General features: G+C 31.4%; 1 protein-coding gene across 1 annotated transcript; it reads left to right on the plus strand.

Annotated features, from left to right (window-relative positions):
* Nucleotides 1–12,493: 12,493 nt before the first annotated feature.
* Nucleotides 12,494–16,352, plus strand: LOC128039889 (F-box/LRR-repeat protein At4g14103-like). Its single transcript, XM_052628810.1, has 4 exons — nt 12,494–13,372; nt 13,449–13,592; nt 13,758–13,911; nt 16,135–16,352. The coding sequence occupies exons 1-4, from the start codon at nt 12,494–12,496 to the stop codon at nt 16,350–16,352; spliced, it is 1,395 nt and encodes a 464-aa protein (XP_052484770.1).
* The last annotated feature ends 1,865 nt before the right edge of the window (nt 16,353–18,217 follow it).

The following is an 18,217-nucleotide window of genomic DNA, read 5'->3' on the forward strand; positions in this document are numbered from 1 at the left end:
ACTCTCCTCTGCATCAATTTTCCCGCTCCTTATAGCGCTTTCAATCATTTCATCATTCATGACTATGTCAGGAAAGCTTTTTGTGGAACTTCCTAACATATGTGTGATGAAAGGTGCTTTCAGGGTGTTAATGAACAACATGGTCATTTCCTTTTCCAGGAGCGGTGGCTGAACTTGGACTGCGACCTCCCTCCATCTCTGTGCATACTGCCTAAAGTTTTCATTCGGCTTCTTCTCCATATTCTGAAGGGTGATTCTATCAGGAGCCATGTCTGTCACATAACTATATTGTTTCATGAATGCTTGCGCCAAGTCCCTCCATGAACCAATCGTGGCACGACTCAACTGATTGTACCATTTGGATGCTGCCCCTGTAAGGCTGTCTTGGAAACAATGTATCAAGAGCTGGTCATTGTTAACATATCCTGCCATTCGTCTACAGAACATGGTGATATGAGCCTCTGGGCAAGTTGTCCCATTGTATTTCTCGAATTCTGGCATCTTAAATTTATGAGGGAGTACCAAATCTAGCACTAAACTCAGCTCTTTGGCGTCAATGCCTCGATAACTCTCAGTGACCTCCATTGCCTTGAACTTCTCCTCGAGCCACCTACACCTTTCTTCTAACTGTTTCGGTAACTCCTCCTTCATTCTTTCCTTCTCAACCACTTCATCAAAGTCAGGAATGGCAGAGTTAATAGGATTATTTTCGGGATTAAATCTCGGTCCAGCTTGGAAGCTCGAAACACCAGCTCGAAATTGCTGCGGCATGATGGTGACAGTAGATTTACGCGGGTATTCAGCTTGAGTTTGCATATGTGGAGGGGTGAAACCTGGAGAATAGAGAGGTTCATCATCATTTCCCTCACCGACATTTGCCATGGGGCCCTTTCCTTTACCACTTCCCTTAGTTATCAGTTGGGTTAACTTTGCCACTATATCTTCTTGGGATTCTCGCATCTTCTCAGACATCTCTTGTTTCATCTTGTCTAACCGCTCCTGCATTTGTAGCTGAAGTCGGTCTTGCATCTCTTTCTGGTACTGTTCAAGCTTTTCTAATCTCTGATCCATATCTTTTGTCTTTGCTCGAGTGCCGTATCGGTGTCGGGTTGGTTGGTTGGTTTCCAGATTAAGTAAGCAATAATTTTAATTAATTAAGATCAATTGAAGGTTTTTAATTCATATGATGCGATGCATGAGATGAATGCATAAAGAGACGTTAATTATGATTCAATTCCATTTAGAAAACTTTACTAGAGAACAAATTTCTTTACATAAAGCGGATATATATACGGCTTTGCCCTCATACTCCAAGCAAAGACATCTTCTCCTTCTTCATCCGGATGTTAAGATAAACCTCGCGAACTTCCAAAGGATGTCACTGCTAGCTCCTTCTGCTTCATTCTGGTCGCAATCCGTTGTCTGCCTATCCTCGCAATGCTCATTAGCTTCTTTAAGAAATTTGGAATGTTGAAAGCTCTTAGACAATCATCTTGAATCCTCGGGACCCGAAGTAAGTCACGAATTCTTCCATCGCCCTTCTTGTATTTCTTGGAATACATTCAGGCTGCCGTACTATTTTCCATTTTATCAAGAAACCCGTTTTCTTATGATAGGCTTTCTAAATTAGTAATCAAACTTGAATCAACATCTCTTTTCTAAAATGCAAATGCAATGCAATCATAACCAAAACAAAACAAAACGGGTTAGTATCGGGTATAAACATTAAATCCAATACAATCAAGAAATAATAAAAACTCCTAATCTGGTATCTACTAAGGTTTTGAGTAATTCTACCTAGGGTAAGTTCCTAAGGTTCACTATATGCGGTTTGGCTTCTAAGGTAAAGGTACCCGAACCAGCAGATTCCTCGATCTTCACCCATTATAGGCTCATATGGATCGAGTTCAGTTCAGGGGAATACATTTCCCTATGGCTGCACGGAGATGAAAATCTCACGAAGACATAGGTACGGATGTATCCCGGAAGCGGTTCACTACCCTACACGGATGTGAAAACCTCACGAAGAACTAGTTTCTCGCTCCCACATAAGGGGGTAAAACGGACCATGCAATGCAAAATGCAAAGTTGCCAACATACCAATACGAAAAATCAATGAATGCGAAGAGAACTCATGATTTTTAAAAAAAACTTTTGACATTCGACAAAAAGACAAAGTATAATCAATTCATGGCTCGACTCTCAAAGTCCCCAGCGGAGTCGCCAAGCTGTCGAAACCGTTTTTTTGAAAACAAAAATTTTAGTTGTCGACTTAAAAAAAAAATTGGAGTCGCCACCGATCCTTTATTAAGGTGTGATCGGCCCACCTTAAAAATAATTTTGGTCTGCGAAATTTGAGAAAACAGGTTCGGGAGTCTGTTACGTACGAGGAAGGATTAGCACCCTCGTAACGCCCAAAATTGGTACCAAATTGATTTTTTAAACGCCTTGGTGTCGAAAATTTGAAAAGATTTTAAAAAGAAATGAATAATAAGACATTCTTATTTCAAAGAAATAAAACACCACACCCAATGAGTTAGGTCACAATGTTTTTAAATCTTCAAAATACCCGAATATTGCCTTTTGCTTTTGAAAATTCTTATTTCGAGAAGAAAATGTCATGACCAGTAAGTTAGGACCCAACATTTTGAATTCCCGAGAATAAGCTTTTTATTTAAAATTTGCGAATTTATTGCAAAACAAATACTTGGCTTTCTAAATTCATCGAAAAAATAATCGCGATCCAGTAAGTTAGGACACAATCTTTCCCGAGAATCGTGAATGCCAAATATTTTGGAATTTATAAAATAGGATGATTTCAATACTTTGAGAAAATCAAAAAATATATTTTTTGAAAAGGGATGCTAAAAATGTTAAGGTATAACATGAAACAGATACTCTAATTTCAAATATAAATGAATAAGTATTTACAAATACATATACAAGTAGATATAATACACAAACAAATTTACAAATATACGTACACATATATTTAATGCATACATAGAAGTGTACATATAAAAGGAAGGTAAAGAAATATATACAACAAGCTCACAATAGTTTCTAAGAATATGCATGCAAAACACGTGTATGTATATGTGAAAATTGTGAAGATAACAAATATCAAAATACGCATATGTATATATATTTACAAAGAAAAGTATAAGTATATCGTGAGAAAAACAAAATAAAAATAAAACATATGTACATAAATATTTTTAAAAACAAAAAACTATAAAAGTTTTATTTATCTATGTGAAAGTAAGAAAATAAAATAAAAATGTATAAAATATATAGGTATATTATATACTTTAAAAAAAAGTGCATATATGTATATATTATATAAAAGCCATGCGTATGCACATGTATTACAAAAACAATGCATGAATGTTATAAAATAATAATAATTACGTATATAACATATGCATATAAAACATTTAAATAAATATACAGTATATACATATTTATAAAAGTAAAAAGGTTTTTGAAATTAAAAAGAAAAAAAATATTTGTATGTACACGAAAATAATAATTACAATATTAAAAATAATAAATAACAATAATAAACAAGTATAATATAATAATAAATAATTAATTAAATAGTAAAATAGTTCAAAAAAATGGATTAAATTGAACAAAAGGCGAAAAAACGGGGCAAATTTGAAATAAATGAAAAAAAAACCAACTTGAATGCTCAGGAAACAATGGAGGATCGAAAGGGAAATTATCCCTGCCTTCCCAAAACGCTGCGCATATATGGGCCAGATTGAAACAAAAACGAAATATGCGGCTAAAATTAAAAGAAATAAAAATGGATTTAATTGAAGTGCGCCACAAAAAGGAGGGACCCATAGCGCAAATCTCCCTAAAATTCAAAACGCGCGGATCCTCCCCGGGTCGGGTCAACGCGCGGGTCATGGCCACCAAAACGGCGCCGTTTTGATCTGTTATTTAAAACAGATTTTCTCCCTAAAAAACCATTAAAACCCGAATGAAAGAAAAAGAAATAAAAAAAAGTTCATATACCCTCTGCTAGGGTTTCATTTCCGCGCCGCCGTCGCCCTCAACCAATCGGCCAGTTCAAATCCTGGCCGTCCATGGCGAAGCGAGCTTCGGGTTTCATCGGCAAGACCACGCAGGTAAGCCTCTTCCCTTTTGTTTTATTATTATTATTTTTAAATCAGAACAAATGAAATAAAGAGAATAAAAAAACGAAAAAAATTCACCTTGAATCAAAAAAACAATCTGTATTCAGTGCTTTTTTCTATTTCTTGTGTATTTTCTCCGTTAATACCATATCCCCTTTTTACAGATTACAAAAGGGCCTTTTATAGCCCGAAAACAAAAGCAAAAAACGAATATAATTTGCTATTTTGCTATTTTATTCTCTCTCGGACTCTTTGAGTCCGTGTTTGCAGGTATCACGGAGCGTTCGTGGATGAGTGGCCCCGAGGCGTGCGGCGGTTGGATGCTTGCTGGCGGCGTCGGGGAGACATGCGGCTAGGGTTTATTTTTCACTTAGGTTTTCTTTAGTTGTTGGGCTAGGGACTATTTTGGGCTGTTTTTTTTTATGTTTGGGCTTGGGTCGATTGGGCCCTATTACAGATGCCTTTTTTTTTTATCTCTTTCTAATTTTTGGAAATTCTCATTCATTTCCATTTCTTTAAAAAAATTTAATTAAACCCCTAAACTTTAAATTAGTACCCTTGAAGATCTAATTAAGCAGGTTTAATAACAAATTATCTAATCTTTCTTTTCATGTTCTTATAGCCTTTCCTTGCAACCCCACATTTTCTTGCTCTATTAAATTGAAGCTGGTTTTTCCCTGGAGTCCTCTAAACCCCAAAACATTGATAAACATAAACCCTTCCAAAGCCGAAGTTTGTTGCATGTTCTTTGTTCTATTTTTTTTCATTTTAATGTATTTTGCAGGGGGGGTCTCCATTAATATCATTTTCCTATTTCATAAAATGCGTGCATGTAGTATAATCTCCAAAACATAAATACAAATAAAAAGGAATCATATTCCAACTTTATTTTCAAAACCGGATAGCCAACTTGTGACAATATATAAGACTGTATAATTTATCAACTATGGAACTGATTCCTCACTAATCTTTTTTTGGTTTGCAGGTCAATGACCCTATTACTGCTGGAGGAGATGTTATACTATTATACGAATATGTAATGATTAAAAAAAAAAAAAGTCTCTCTAATGTAGGCTTTTGCTTTTGCTTTTGCTATTATACGAATCTATAAAATAATTTTTAATAAATTTAATGATTTTTAATTTTTAATTTTTTTTTGTTAAACTGGGGTCAAATAGGCCAAATCCTTTGATTTTTGTTAACAGTCAGTCAACTGAATCGTGACCTTTGCTAGCCTCCAAGTGTATGGGCAAATTTGATGACTTGCAGCAAAGGGTTTGAAGTCCCACGCAGCCTTGTGTGTTTGGTTGAATATTTTTACTCTAATGCTGCTGCTGTTTGTTTCTAATATTTTTGCTGGTTCATGTCATGTGCTTAACCTAATCGTGTAATATTGGAATGCTGGTGCATCTATTGTGTACTTCTCCTTTGGTTTTTAAATGTACTTCTGTCTCTACTTTTGAAGAAACCAAACCCAGCAAGCAATAGTAGTCCATCATCAGCACCGGAAATAGGTTTTACTCTGAAAGAAACCCTTAAATATAGGGGGAAAACTTCGGTTCTGCTAACCCTATTTGTTGTTACCGTGGTTTTAATCACATGCAACTGCAAATGTATTAGATGTAGTCTTCCCTAGTTTGATGAATGTTCGACTCTTTTATTAATTTTTACTCGCCATTTTGGACCATCTGGGACTAATTTTCTTATCGTATTAAGTATTTACAATCATTCAAAATATGTCGTATTTGAGTTGTGAAAAAGTTAATTACCAACGTTTCATAATATTCTATTGATACTATAATAAAGTCTTTATTATGTTGATGGAGATTATCCACCATCTATAATGAGTATTTATTTTTTTTTTCCGTGAATTGTATACTTCTATTTATTAAATGAAATAATAAATTTACTTTTATAAAAAAATAGCTTGAAAATATATGTGAAAAAAGGCATAATAAAATAATTAAAAAGAAATGTGGGCCCTCCCCACTCTTTCTCTATTATTATTATAACGTGTGTCGTGTGCATGTTTGTTTGAAATAGGATCTTCTTCTTGTTGTTATTAGATGCAAACCTAAGGTTTTTCCCTCCTAAATTTTACAACAATGGTTAATTTTTAGTTTTGATCACTTTATTATGTTTAAAATTGAGATTTAATTTTAACATAAATTTATTAATTAGCTAAGTAGTTACTCCTTTATATTAAGATATTAGGTTATTATATATAATTTAAATGTCTTACAAGTTTTAAAGATTAAGATGTAGTTTCCTATTTTATTAAGTTTGAAATGCTTTTTTAATATTATAAAACAATAACCAAATTTCAATTTTGGCCATTGGAACATAAGATTAAATCTATTATTTTAATTTTTAACATAATTTGGTCTTTCCACGTTTATAATGTCATTAGTTAATTAGTTAATATTATTAACTATTTCAATCAAAATGTTGATGTCAATTTTATTAAGAAAAATTATTTTATAGTGAAGAGTTTGTATAGGTTTTTTTAAAAAATCCTAATTAATATTTTCAACAAGATTTTTATTGTTGCAATATTACCAAGTGTTTTTTTAAACTTCAAAATGCCACGCCATAATTTTTAATAGAAGAAACTTAATATTAGTAACAGTTGAACCTGAATTATTAAATCTAAATTCCAAATGTGTGAAGTGCTTAAGGAGTTGAAGCATATTTTAACCTTCAAAATTTTTTTATAATTTAATACAAATAAATAATTAAACCAATACCAAGAGTAAACCGAAAACTATACTAATTTATTTACAGAAGAACGACCAAACTAAAGGAAGAAAAATTAGGTATTAAAACATAACTTTTATTAAATTATATAATATGATTTTGTTTAAAAAATGTTAATTATAATATGCATTTCTTTTGTTAACTTTTATTAAATGGAAACACTTCAAATGTAGAAATGTGATTGAGAGTAAGGTTATGGAGAAGATCAATAACTGTTTCAGATTAATAGAAATGTTAACTTTTGAGGATATTCTTTGTACTTTTTATTTTTATTTTTTAAATTAGGATTTTTACTTTTTGATTTGTTTTTTCCAGTTTCTCCCTAATTTTTTTCTCTTTAACTCTATTAGAAAATTAAGTACAATTATAAATTTAGCCTCTCAACTTTTACAATTTTTGTCAACTTATGAAAACTATTTTAATACCTTGAAAATGACTTTAACACTATTTTCGAACAATCTCATACCTTCTAGTGGCTAAGCAAAATAATAAGTTATTAATGAAAAACTATGAAATTCTTCCTACTAGTTTTGCTTTAGTCCCTGAAGTAAATGCAGCAGTACATAACAATTAAGAAAAATGAAAATATAGAGATCATGATTGTTGTTGTAATTGAGGATGTAATTGGAGACTGATCATAACAACATGAATAGATAGATTTTGATTTGAAATTCGCGCATGTTTTGCGATGGTGATTATGAAATAAAGAATCAATGGAGACCTTTAGAAGTCTATCCAACTAGATTTATTGCATTCTCTGAAGTGAATGCAAACATAAAAAAGAAGAAGATATAATTATGAACCACTAAAAGTGAGAATATAGTAATAAATAAGAGAATAATGAGAATTCAAGATAACTCTTCAAAGGGTAAAAAACTTATGTTATCAATGTGATATGAAAGATTATTGACCACATATGTGGCATATACCTAAATATTTTATTTCTCTTAATATTCTTTGAGGAATGATGTGAGAATGTAGTAATAAATTCTATCATTATAGATAGAAAGTATTTATCTTATTTGGTACTAAAACAAACAAATATTATTTCAATATTTGACAAGTACAAAATTAGTCGAAAGCTATAGAAGAGCTAAAATTTTAATATCTAGTGATGATTAATCCATTGGTTTTAAAAGATATTTATAATGGATCTTATATTAAGATTGTGAATGGAAAAATATTGTATTTCATATGAATCACTATTGCTATAAATATCTATTTTGAAAGGATGAAAAGAGAGGATTGAGTTATTAATTTATATTTATTTTATAATATTTTTGATATTCTTTTGTCATCATCCTCATTAAGGGGTTGGAAGCAAAATATTTGATTGTAAAAGATCTATTTATGAGCAATAAAATATGATAATTATATCTAAAGCTTGTTATGGTTGGATGCACTGATGTAAATTTTTTTTAGGTATTTGAAGATTTTGGCATATTCCCAGGCGAATATTGCATATAATTGTTTAGAAAGTATATTTATTGACTTAGTCGCATTATAGACTTCACATTGATTTAGACATTTCCAATAGTAAATGTTACAATAGTACTTATATGTGAATACAAATAAAAGGAATGATAATAAAATTATCAATTTATTACAATTTAGTACAATTGAAACACATGTTAAAGTAAACTAGAAGTTTACTAATACAAATGCAGTTACTACTAGGCGTGACCAGTTAGACCATCCTGGATCATATATAATGCGAAAATTAATTGAGAATTCATATGGACATTCATTAAAGAACTAGAAGATTCTTTAATTTAAAGAATTCTTATTTGTTCCTTGTTCTCAATGAAAATTGATTCTTAGAAACTCATTAGCTAAAGTTGGTAGATGCGTCTACAAAATAATCACATATGTGTTATCAACTTGCAACCTATACGCTTGCAAGATTACTTATTTAAATAATTAATTTCAGATCATGCAATTAAGATAATTCATCTTGCTAATATCGATGAGTTTATATCTCAATCTTTTCTTGATTGAGTTTGAAAACTTTTGTAAAAGTTTGTTATTTATGCGTATAATAGTTTAGAGAAATTATTGATTGAACACCTCCTATTAATGTCTAAACTATTACTTATGAGAACTAAACTTTCTATTTCAACATGAGATTATGTTGATTTACGTGTTGTACGATCAAGTCAATAATTATAAATACTCCACATTACAATTGGTTTTTGATCAAGAGATAAATATTTCTCATCTTTAAATTTTTGTATGTGTGTATATATTCCAATTGCTCCACCACAACACACAAAGATGAGTGAATCCTTAAAGAAAGTAGAGAATATATATTAATTACAAGTTTATTTATATTATTAGATGTTTTAAATATATACGAGATTCAATTATGACATGATTTGTGATTACAATTTTGATTCGATAGTTTTCCCAACATTAGGAGGAGAGAAATAATGATTTGTAATGAGTTAGGGGGAGAGTAATTTGAACCAGAAGTTCAATAAGGATAACTCGTTACAAGTTAACTGTTAGATGTATTTACTAACTTAATGAGAATAACCAAGTGTTATATACCATCTAATATTTTAATTTGAATCAAAGTCCTAGTAGGGCAATCAGTTAGAATAAATAACAGATTGATTGGTTCCAAAGATAAAAATTCTTCTAGATGGTTATATAGTGGAGGCAGGTGCTCTAGAAGAGACCCAAGACATAACTAATAAATAAAACTTCAGAAGAGATTCAGATACCTGAAATTGAATTTTAAAATAATGAAAATAAGATATCTCGATAAGTTATGTCAATTCAATAAAATGTGGAACCGAATAATAAAAATGGTCGAAAATGATTTTGCATGCAATATTATTATTGAAATAATGAAATAAAAGGAAGATCTTGAACAAATCTGTTGAGAAATATAGATATGGAATAAATTGATCAAAATAGAAAAACGCAACTCAAGTAAAATTAAATTTGTGGAGTTTTTGGACCAATAGTCCAAATATCTAAAGGTATAAAGCCAGTGAGGGTGCAATCGAAGTAGTTTTGCAAAAGCAGAATAAAAATATGAAGTTTTTCACTAAGTCCAGGCATTGATTATTAAAAGATATAATATTATTTTGTGGTGAATGCAATAACCTTTAGATATATTATTAAATTGATAATTCATAAAAGATTTAACTTATGTCTAATAGTTATTGTTACAACCTTTTATGATTCACTATATAGTAAAGTTTATATTAAAATTCTTGAAGGATTTAGGATGCTAGAAACATATTGAAATTCTTGAGAAATTGTTCATTTATATGGATTAAAATAATTTGAACATATGTGGTAAATTTGACTTAGTGAATAGTAGTTGAAGGAGGATTATAAACGATCCAAAATACCTATTTGTGTTTTTATAAGAATCATGATTAAAGTTTGTTATGATTATTTTTGAAGCTACTGAGGAGATCAAAATATATTTCCCCAAATTTCCCTCACTAATGACTTTTAAAAGAATGGTAATATAAATGCTTAGCAAATACATTCAAATAGTCATTTGAAAAACTAGTATTCAAGATTGAATACGTAAAATATGAGAAAATATGTGATGTTTAAATGAGGGGGAGTAAATACGCGTTGCACTCTTTTTCCCTTAATCGAGGTTTTGTCCCATTGGGTTTTCCTGGTAAGGTTTTTAATGAGACAACATATTATGCATATTATAGATTGTGTACTCTTTTTCCTTTATTAGATTTTATCCCATAGAGTTTTTCCTAATAAAGTTTTAACGAGGCACATTATCTACCAATGGAAATCCAAGGGGGGTGCTATGAATATCTTATTAAATGGATGTCCATCATGATCAATATAAAGTTTTAATGTCCTTTAAATTCTAATAGTTATTAGAATTAGATCTCTACTTGTTTAATACTTCTTATGCCTATAAATAGAGACTCGATGAAGCATTGTAATTACTCTTTTTTATCAATAAAGTACATCCTCTATTTCTTTCATATTTTCTTTGTTCTTTATTCTCTCATCTCTCTTTATTTTATAATTAATAATTTATAATTTAGTGGTGATTAATATTAAGTGTCAATGTTTTCTTTTATCATTTGTTGACACATTAAAATTTTTTATAAAATGTTTAATTAGTCAATAATTTTAGGGTGAGTACTATTTGATACACTTGGCGGTTTACTTTTTTTTTGCACCATAATTAGAATTATAAATTTGTCTCATGTCTTATTTCTTTTATATATTTATTTCTTTTAAAATTTCCATTATACTTGTAAACGTTATTTTTTACTATTAGGGTCATTTTGACAGAGCATGCAAATATTAGTGGCCAAATTTATCATTAAGCCTTGAAAAAACTAAAATCTAAAATATTTGACCATCTTGAGAGTTTGGAAAATCTATTACTGGAAAATTTATGAGTAGAGCCGAAGAACGTGAACTGTGCAAGTTACCAATTAAATGAAGGAATGAGCTCCAGTGTATAGAGAAAACCTCACCATTTAAGAAGTAACGATAGAAACGATGGAACCCACTATTTATTTATCCATATCTATTTACTCCTTTATTTTAGTTAATATGCTTTTTTTTTATACCTAGTATCAATACAATTTCTTATTTCAGAGCGAAATGAAATGCTTAGAAAAAAGGAAAAATCATGGTCGGGATGGTTAGAGTAGCAAAAGCCATTGGAATTTTTATTTTATATATTGGAAGAATCAATTTTGTTATTAATAGACTAGAAAAGAATTAGTTATTCATCAAAATTTCTTTTATTCAATGACCAAAATTAAGCGGGGATATATAGCTCGTAGATGTTGAACAAAAATTAGTTTATTTGCATCAAGCTTTCGAGGGGCCCATTCAAGACTTACTCGAACTATTACTTAATAAAGAATAAGAGCTTTGGTCTCAGTTCATCGGGATAGAGATAGGAAAAAAAAGGGATTTTCGTCGTTTGTGGATCACTTGAATAAATGCAGTAATTAGCGGAGTGGGGGTATCCTATAGTTATAGTAGATTAATACATAATATGTACAAGAAACAGTTGGTTCTGAATCGTAAAATACTTGCACAAATAGCTATCTCAAATAGAAAGTATCTTTATATGATTTTCAACGAGATTAGAAAATAAAGAGTAATGAATCCAACGGAATGGTTTAAATGAAATGGGATTCCCTCGAGAATGAACTCGAGTAAGGTAGAGTAGAAATTAATATGATAAAGAATTCTAATTCTGATAAGGTAACTTACACTAAATCAATTAATTGCTTGTAACGAATACGAATACTTAAACCACCAGATCGATGGTAAATGTCCTTAGATTAGGTAAAAGTTAAGGGACCAATTTTGATATTAACCTTAAATCTTATATAAAGGTAGGGAAATGTTGACATTTAACACTAAATTTTCGCATATCCAGCCGCTTCTACAAAGCAAAGACTTTTCTTTTTCTTTCTTCTACAAAGCCGATCCTGTGTGCCCTCCTCTATTCTCAAGTCTCCAAAGTTTGCTGCGAAGGCAGACATAACAAAACAAAAGCGAAAAACTCTCTGGTTCCTATCGCCTGCCGTCGGACCGGTCTGTAGTTTTCTTATCTTATGGCGATGTGTGTCGAAGACAGGATCAGTAGTTTTCCGGATCCTATTCTTTGTCATATTTTGTCATTCCTTCCCATTAAAGAAGCAGTTCGAACCTCTATTATTTCAACCAAGTGGAGATACCTCTTTGCTTCAATTTCTACCATTAAATTTGATGGTTATTCAATGAGTGGTTTGACTGACAGAAATATTGACAACTTCAAGAACTTTGTTGATAGGTTATTGAAATCCCCCGATCAGGTAAGATTAGATTGCTTTAGGCTAAGTCATGAGATTTGTTCATGGAATGATGGAGATCATGATTTTGATATCTCTGGTTGGATATGTGCTGCATTGTGCCGTGGTGTTAAGGAAATTGATTTGCAGTTAAGTTATCTTGAGGATATTTTACCAGCTGTTTTATTCACTTGCGGCTCACTGGTGACACTGAAATTGGATGCAGTAGGTCATAAGTTTAAGTTCCCATCTGACGTTTGTTTAGGGAATCTGAAGACTTTGCACTTTAGAGACTCATTTTTCGGTGATTATTCCATTCTTAGGTTAATTTCCAATTGCCATGTCTTAGAAGATTTGGCTTTTATTGAATGTGATTTTTATAATACAAGTGTGATCAATATCCAAACTCCTTCGCTTAAGAGATTTATTTTAGATTTTGATCTCGGAGAATTTGGAGATTTAAAGTATGTGGTGGTGATTAATGCTCCAAATCTTATTTATTTTCAATGTACTGACGCTGTAGCTCAAGGTTATACTTTGAGTACCATGAAGTCTCTAGAAAAAGCCCATATTAGCATCTGCGACTGTGATACCATTGATTCTCAAACAATTGCAACTCATCTTATTCAAGTTTGCAATGTACGGTCTCTACGTTTAACCATTAATGAGGTTAGTAAACTTAGTATTCATGTGTTTTTTTTTTCCTTTTTAACATTATATTACAACTCCAAGTTTGTGTGTGCAGATTTTCCGAACAAGTAAACTTCCTATATTTCACAACCTTATTGAATTCGAATTTCTTGGTCGTGGTTTTAATGGGAGAGAAATTTGGCTCGTGGAGTTTCTACATCGTATGCCTAATCTAAAGACACTTACCCTCAATTTTCCGGTATGAAATCTTTGTATATGTACATGTATTTGTTGCAATTGATTGTTTTAGTGTCAATTACATCCACAATTTCATAAACTTACAAGAAATCAAAAGCATGTTCGGGATCACCTAAATTCATGGTACAAACCAAATAACTTTTTTTTCTTTTTCTCATGATTTTAGGTTGTTGCGGGAACACAATGGAAGGCTTTAGAAGTTCCTTCTTGTTTGTCATTTCACCTTAAGGAGATTGAAATTTCACGCTTCAACACACACATGATTGACATGGTTAGTTATTTCTTGGATAATGCAATAATTCTGGAAAAGCTTATAATAAGTATGGATGCCCTAACTGTGACACAGAAAAAGAAAGCCCGCAATCAACTATTGCAGTTAGTAAAGAGTTCAAAGAAATGTTTAAAATTAGTTGTGATTTTGTAGTACTGTTTTATATTATGATTACAACTTATCAGTGTCTGGTTTGATTTTATATAGATGTGTTGTTTGTAAGAAGTATTTCACTCTTAATATCCGATACATTCACTAATGGCAATAGACTATACCTGATGGTTGGTTTATATATGTATATTGTAGCCAAAAATAGCCTTTGAAATTAATATGTAGTCCCATGATTGGCAAAATAGAAACATATTTAAATTTGTAAGAAAGAATCATATGATATGCATTACACAAGAAGTTGTGATAGGAAGAACATCAGATTGATTTGGAAGCTCTCAAGCTATGGGGATTTGTACGTTCTTAACAGCAAAGAAATTGTTACTAATAAAATATTTTGCTTCATTGCTTTGCATCAAATATGAACTCATTTATTAACAGTGTTTTTAGATGCTATATATATATGTTACTAACTAAGATGTTCACTTTGATCATCTTGAATGCTTGTTATTTCAGGAAGTATCTATTTCAAATCTTTAATACATGAAGAAGGCATAACAAAAGAATCAAAATGAAATGAGTTCATACAGGGATTTGTTCAGAATATTCAAAACTGATAATCAACTATCTAAACCAAATAAGCAAATAGAATAAATAAATTCAGTTATTTTAACTGATATCTTAATCCTCACAAAACAGTGAGATTGTTAATCTACTATGTGAAAGGTAGAATCGGCAGCTTCATGAATGATGAATCATGTTAATGTTATAAGATATTTTTTGGAATTACTAGTAAGATAAAATATGTGGTCAACTTTGGGCTTAAATTTCATTTGTTAATTTAGTACTTGAATTTAATACAAATGATAAACATATTCAAATTTACGAGAGTTGAGAATAAAACTTGACAAATTAAAAACATGAAAGAAAAAAGCTGCTGAGATGTTGAAAAGAGACAGAAGAAAAGAAGATGCTGCATTACTTTCTCTAGACTTTTTATTCCCATCAAAATCTAGTAAGTAAAGAAAAGGGTACTTTGTCCCCAAAGTCCATTAAATGAGTAATGGATAATGTTCCAAGCAATCTTAACAATAATTAGTAATTAAATGAGCCTTCGATATTATTGATAACTGTTAAAATTTTGGGTACTTGAATTTTTAGGTTTGAGTTCTATTAGGTAGATTTATGTATGTGTAGGTTTTTAGTCTAGATTTTATTTTGGTCTAGGTTAGGGTTGAAAATTAGATATTTGTGCTCGTAAGCTACTCAAGTTTGACTCGAAAAAAATTTCAAACTCAATTCGATAATTATTGAGCCAAGCTTAAGCTATCAATTGAGTCGAATTCAAGCTTAATAATACTTTACTCGAACCACTCGTGAACTTTATCAAGTTTTTCATATTTTTATTTTATAAAATTACCTCATTAACTTGTCTCTATATTATTAACCCTAAGTTTAACTATTGAGCCGAGCTCGAGCACAAAAATTGATAAACGAACTTAATCAAGCTCGAGCTTAAAAATAGATGTTCGATCGAGCTCGACGGAGTATTTTAGTTCGGATTGACTTGATTACACCCCTAATTTATGATTTTCAAATATATATGGTTTCAAAATTATGTACTTTAACATGAAATTAGTTATACTGTAATAAGATTTGAATTTGACATGTTTAATTTTTTTTTAATTTAAGTTGAACAATATCACTCAATTCGATTCAACTTGAATTTCATTTCACTTGACTCGATTCAAAAAGAATTTAAATCGAGGTAGATGATAAAATAGGACTCATCAACTTAATTAAATCGAATTTTTTTCAACTCGATTCGATCGAACGCTTACCCCTACTACTAAAACCCATTAAAATCTAGTAATAAAGGTACGTGAGATTTGTTGTATCACTGTTTTGAGCTCCAAATTTGTCCCAACACTTTTACTCAATAGCTTCATCCAGTTAACATCTATAAACTAAAATCTATAGTGGCACAGTTTGGGTTCAAACTATAGTTTCAATTATTTTATTTTTTGCAGATTTGTCCTATAAGCTTCTTTATTCAAACTGGGACCCCCATCCTCTAATAGTTCTAACCTCCTCTCTTCCCTTTTATTTGCATCAAACCCCTTGTCATCTTTGACTTAAAATATTTTCTCTTAGTTCTAAGCAGTAGAGTTGCGAAAGCATTTTGTGATGGATTCAAATAATGGATCACCTGCAACGACGAGTGTTAGCATTGAGGAGAGCTTCAAGTTTAATGGGAAGGGGACACCTTTGGTTCTACTTCTGGTTGTCATGCTTGGGTTGATCATATATGCAACTGTGTATAAATGTAAGAGAGGCTGTGCAGATCTCAAAGTCGAAGCTGAAGTTGAGCTTGGAGAATGATATTATCCGATGGACGTGTCTCTGCTTCATGGTATGTTGTATCTATCTGTGTTTTCACTTTAATCAACTTTTGGTGCTGCTTACCTTTCCTAATGACATTTGCTTTGTCACAACAAGGAGATCTCCCCATTTCTCTATATAATCCTTCAGCTTAGAGTCTTTTTCAGGAGACCATGGCCCTTTCTTCACATTTGCTTTGTCACAACAAGGAACTCTTCCCATTTCTCTATATAAACCTTCAGCTTAGAGTCTTTTTCAGGAGACCATGGCCCTTTCTTCACATTTGCTTTGTCACAACAAGGAACTCTCCCCATTTCTATCTATGATCCTTCAGCTTAGAGTCTTCTTCAGGAGACCATGGCCCTTTCTTCACATTTGCTTTGTCACAACAAGGAGCTCTCCCCATTTCTCTATATAATCTTTCAGCTTAGAGTCTTTTTCAGGAGACCATGGCCCTTTCTTTACATTTGCTTTGTCACAACAAGGAACTCTTCCCATTTCTCTATATAATCCTTCAGCTTAGAGTCTTTTTCAGGAGACCATGGCCCTTTCTTCACATTTGCTTTGTCACAACAAGGAACTCTCCCCATTTCTATCTATGATCCTTCAGCTTAGAGTCTTCTTCAGGAGACCATGGCCCTTTCTTCACATTTGCTTTGTCACAACAAGGAGCTCTCCCCATTTCTCTATATAATCCTTCAGCTTAGATTTACTCACTAAGATGTTTACTTTCATTTTCTTGAATGCTAAACAGGTTGTTATTCCAGGAAGCATCCATGCTGGGTTATGTACGGAATCATGAGTCGTTGAATTATATTAACGAGACTTTTGTAGTAATGCGGATTTGAAGTTTATTACATTGAATTATATCAATGAGTTGTTGAATTTGAGTGTGTTTATTTTAAGTACCATGTATTTTCTATGTCATCACGTTTGTATTTGGGGTGGATTTTTAAAAAATAAGTTCTTTAAATATTTGACTAGTTTAAATTGAGTTTTATGTGATGTTACTCAAATTCGGATTAGTAATTATATGAATATAAATAACAGATGGTCTACCCTAGCTAAAAGTTTACCAGGAAGAACAGACGATGGAATAAAGAACTACAGGTACTCTCATCTAAAGAAGCGTACAAAGGGAGATGAGGAAGAAAAGTGTAGTAGTTGGCAAAGTGAAGCCACCCAGAATGAGAATCTTTTTGAAAGTGAAGCTTAAACCAATAGCATCGACGAGATGATGTTAGGAAGTTCACCACCCTCGATCGTCTCCATCACTATCCTCCTATTTTTAATTAATTATTAGATTCAATTGAAAAGAAACAAACTCTTTTCGTTTTCTCCCATTTTTAGATATGGAGTCTTCAACTCCATTATATATGACTTCTTTTTTGATGATTTTTGAGTATATGAAAATGCAATTTTTGAGTATTATTTCATCTAATAGTGGTTGATTTTTTAGTATTGTTATTATTGTTATAATATGTTGCTATTTAGTAATTGGGAACTTGTTTGTTGATGTTTAAAATAATATCATGGAGGTGTTAGGATGAACATATGATTCCATCTTTCATGGAATTTCATCTTGCACTGTGGGTTTATTTTCATTAAAATTAAAATCCAATGTGATTTGGGTGTCTATTGTTTTGAATTTTTGAGTAGCTTGTATTTCTGTTTTCTAATTACAATTTGAGGAGCATTCTTGGAAAAAGAAAAACATGATGACTTTTTATCATGAATCAATCTAATTTGAAAAGAAAAATTGAAAGTTTAAAGGTGAAAGAGTTTTAAGGATGAATTTGAAAATTGGGATATAACTTATGAGCTAATTTATGAATAAAGCCATTGTTAAACAAAATCCATAACCA

This window comes from Gossypium raimondii, chromosome 3 (assembly GCF_025698545.1).
Source record: "Gossypium raimondii isolate GPD5lz chromosome 3, ASM2569854v1, whole genome shotgun sequence".
NCBI classification, from domain to species: Eukaryota; Viridiplantae; Streptophyta; class Magnoliopsida; order Malvales; family Malvaceae; genus Gossypium; species Gossypium raimondii.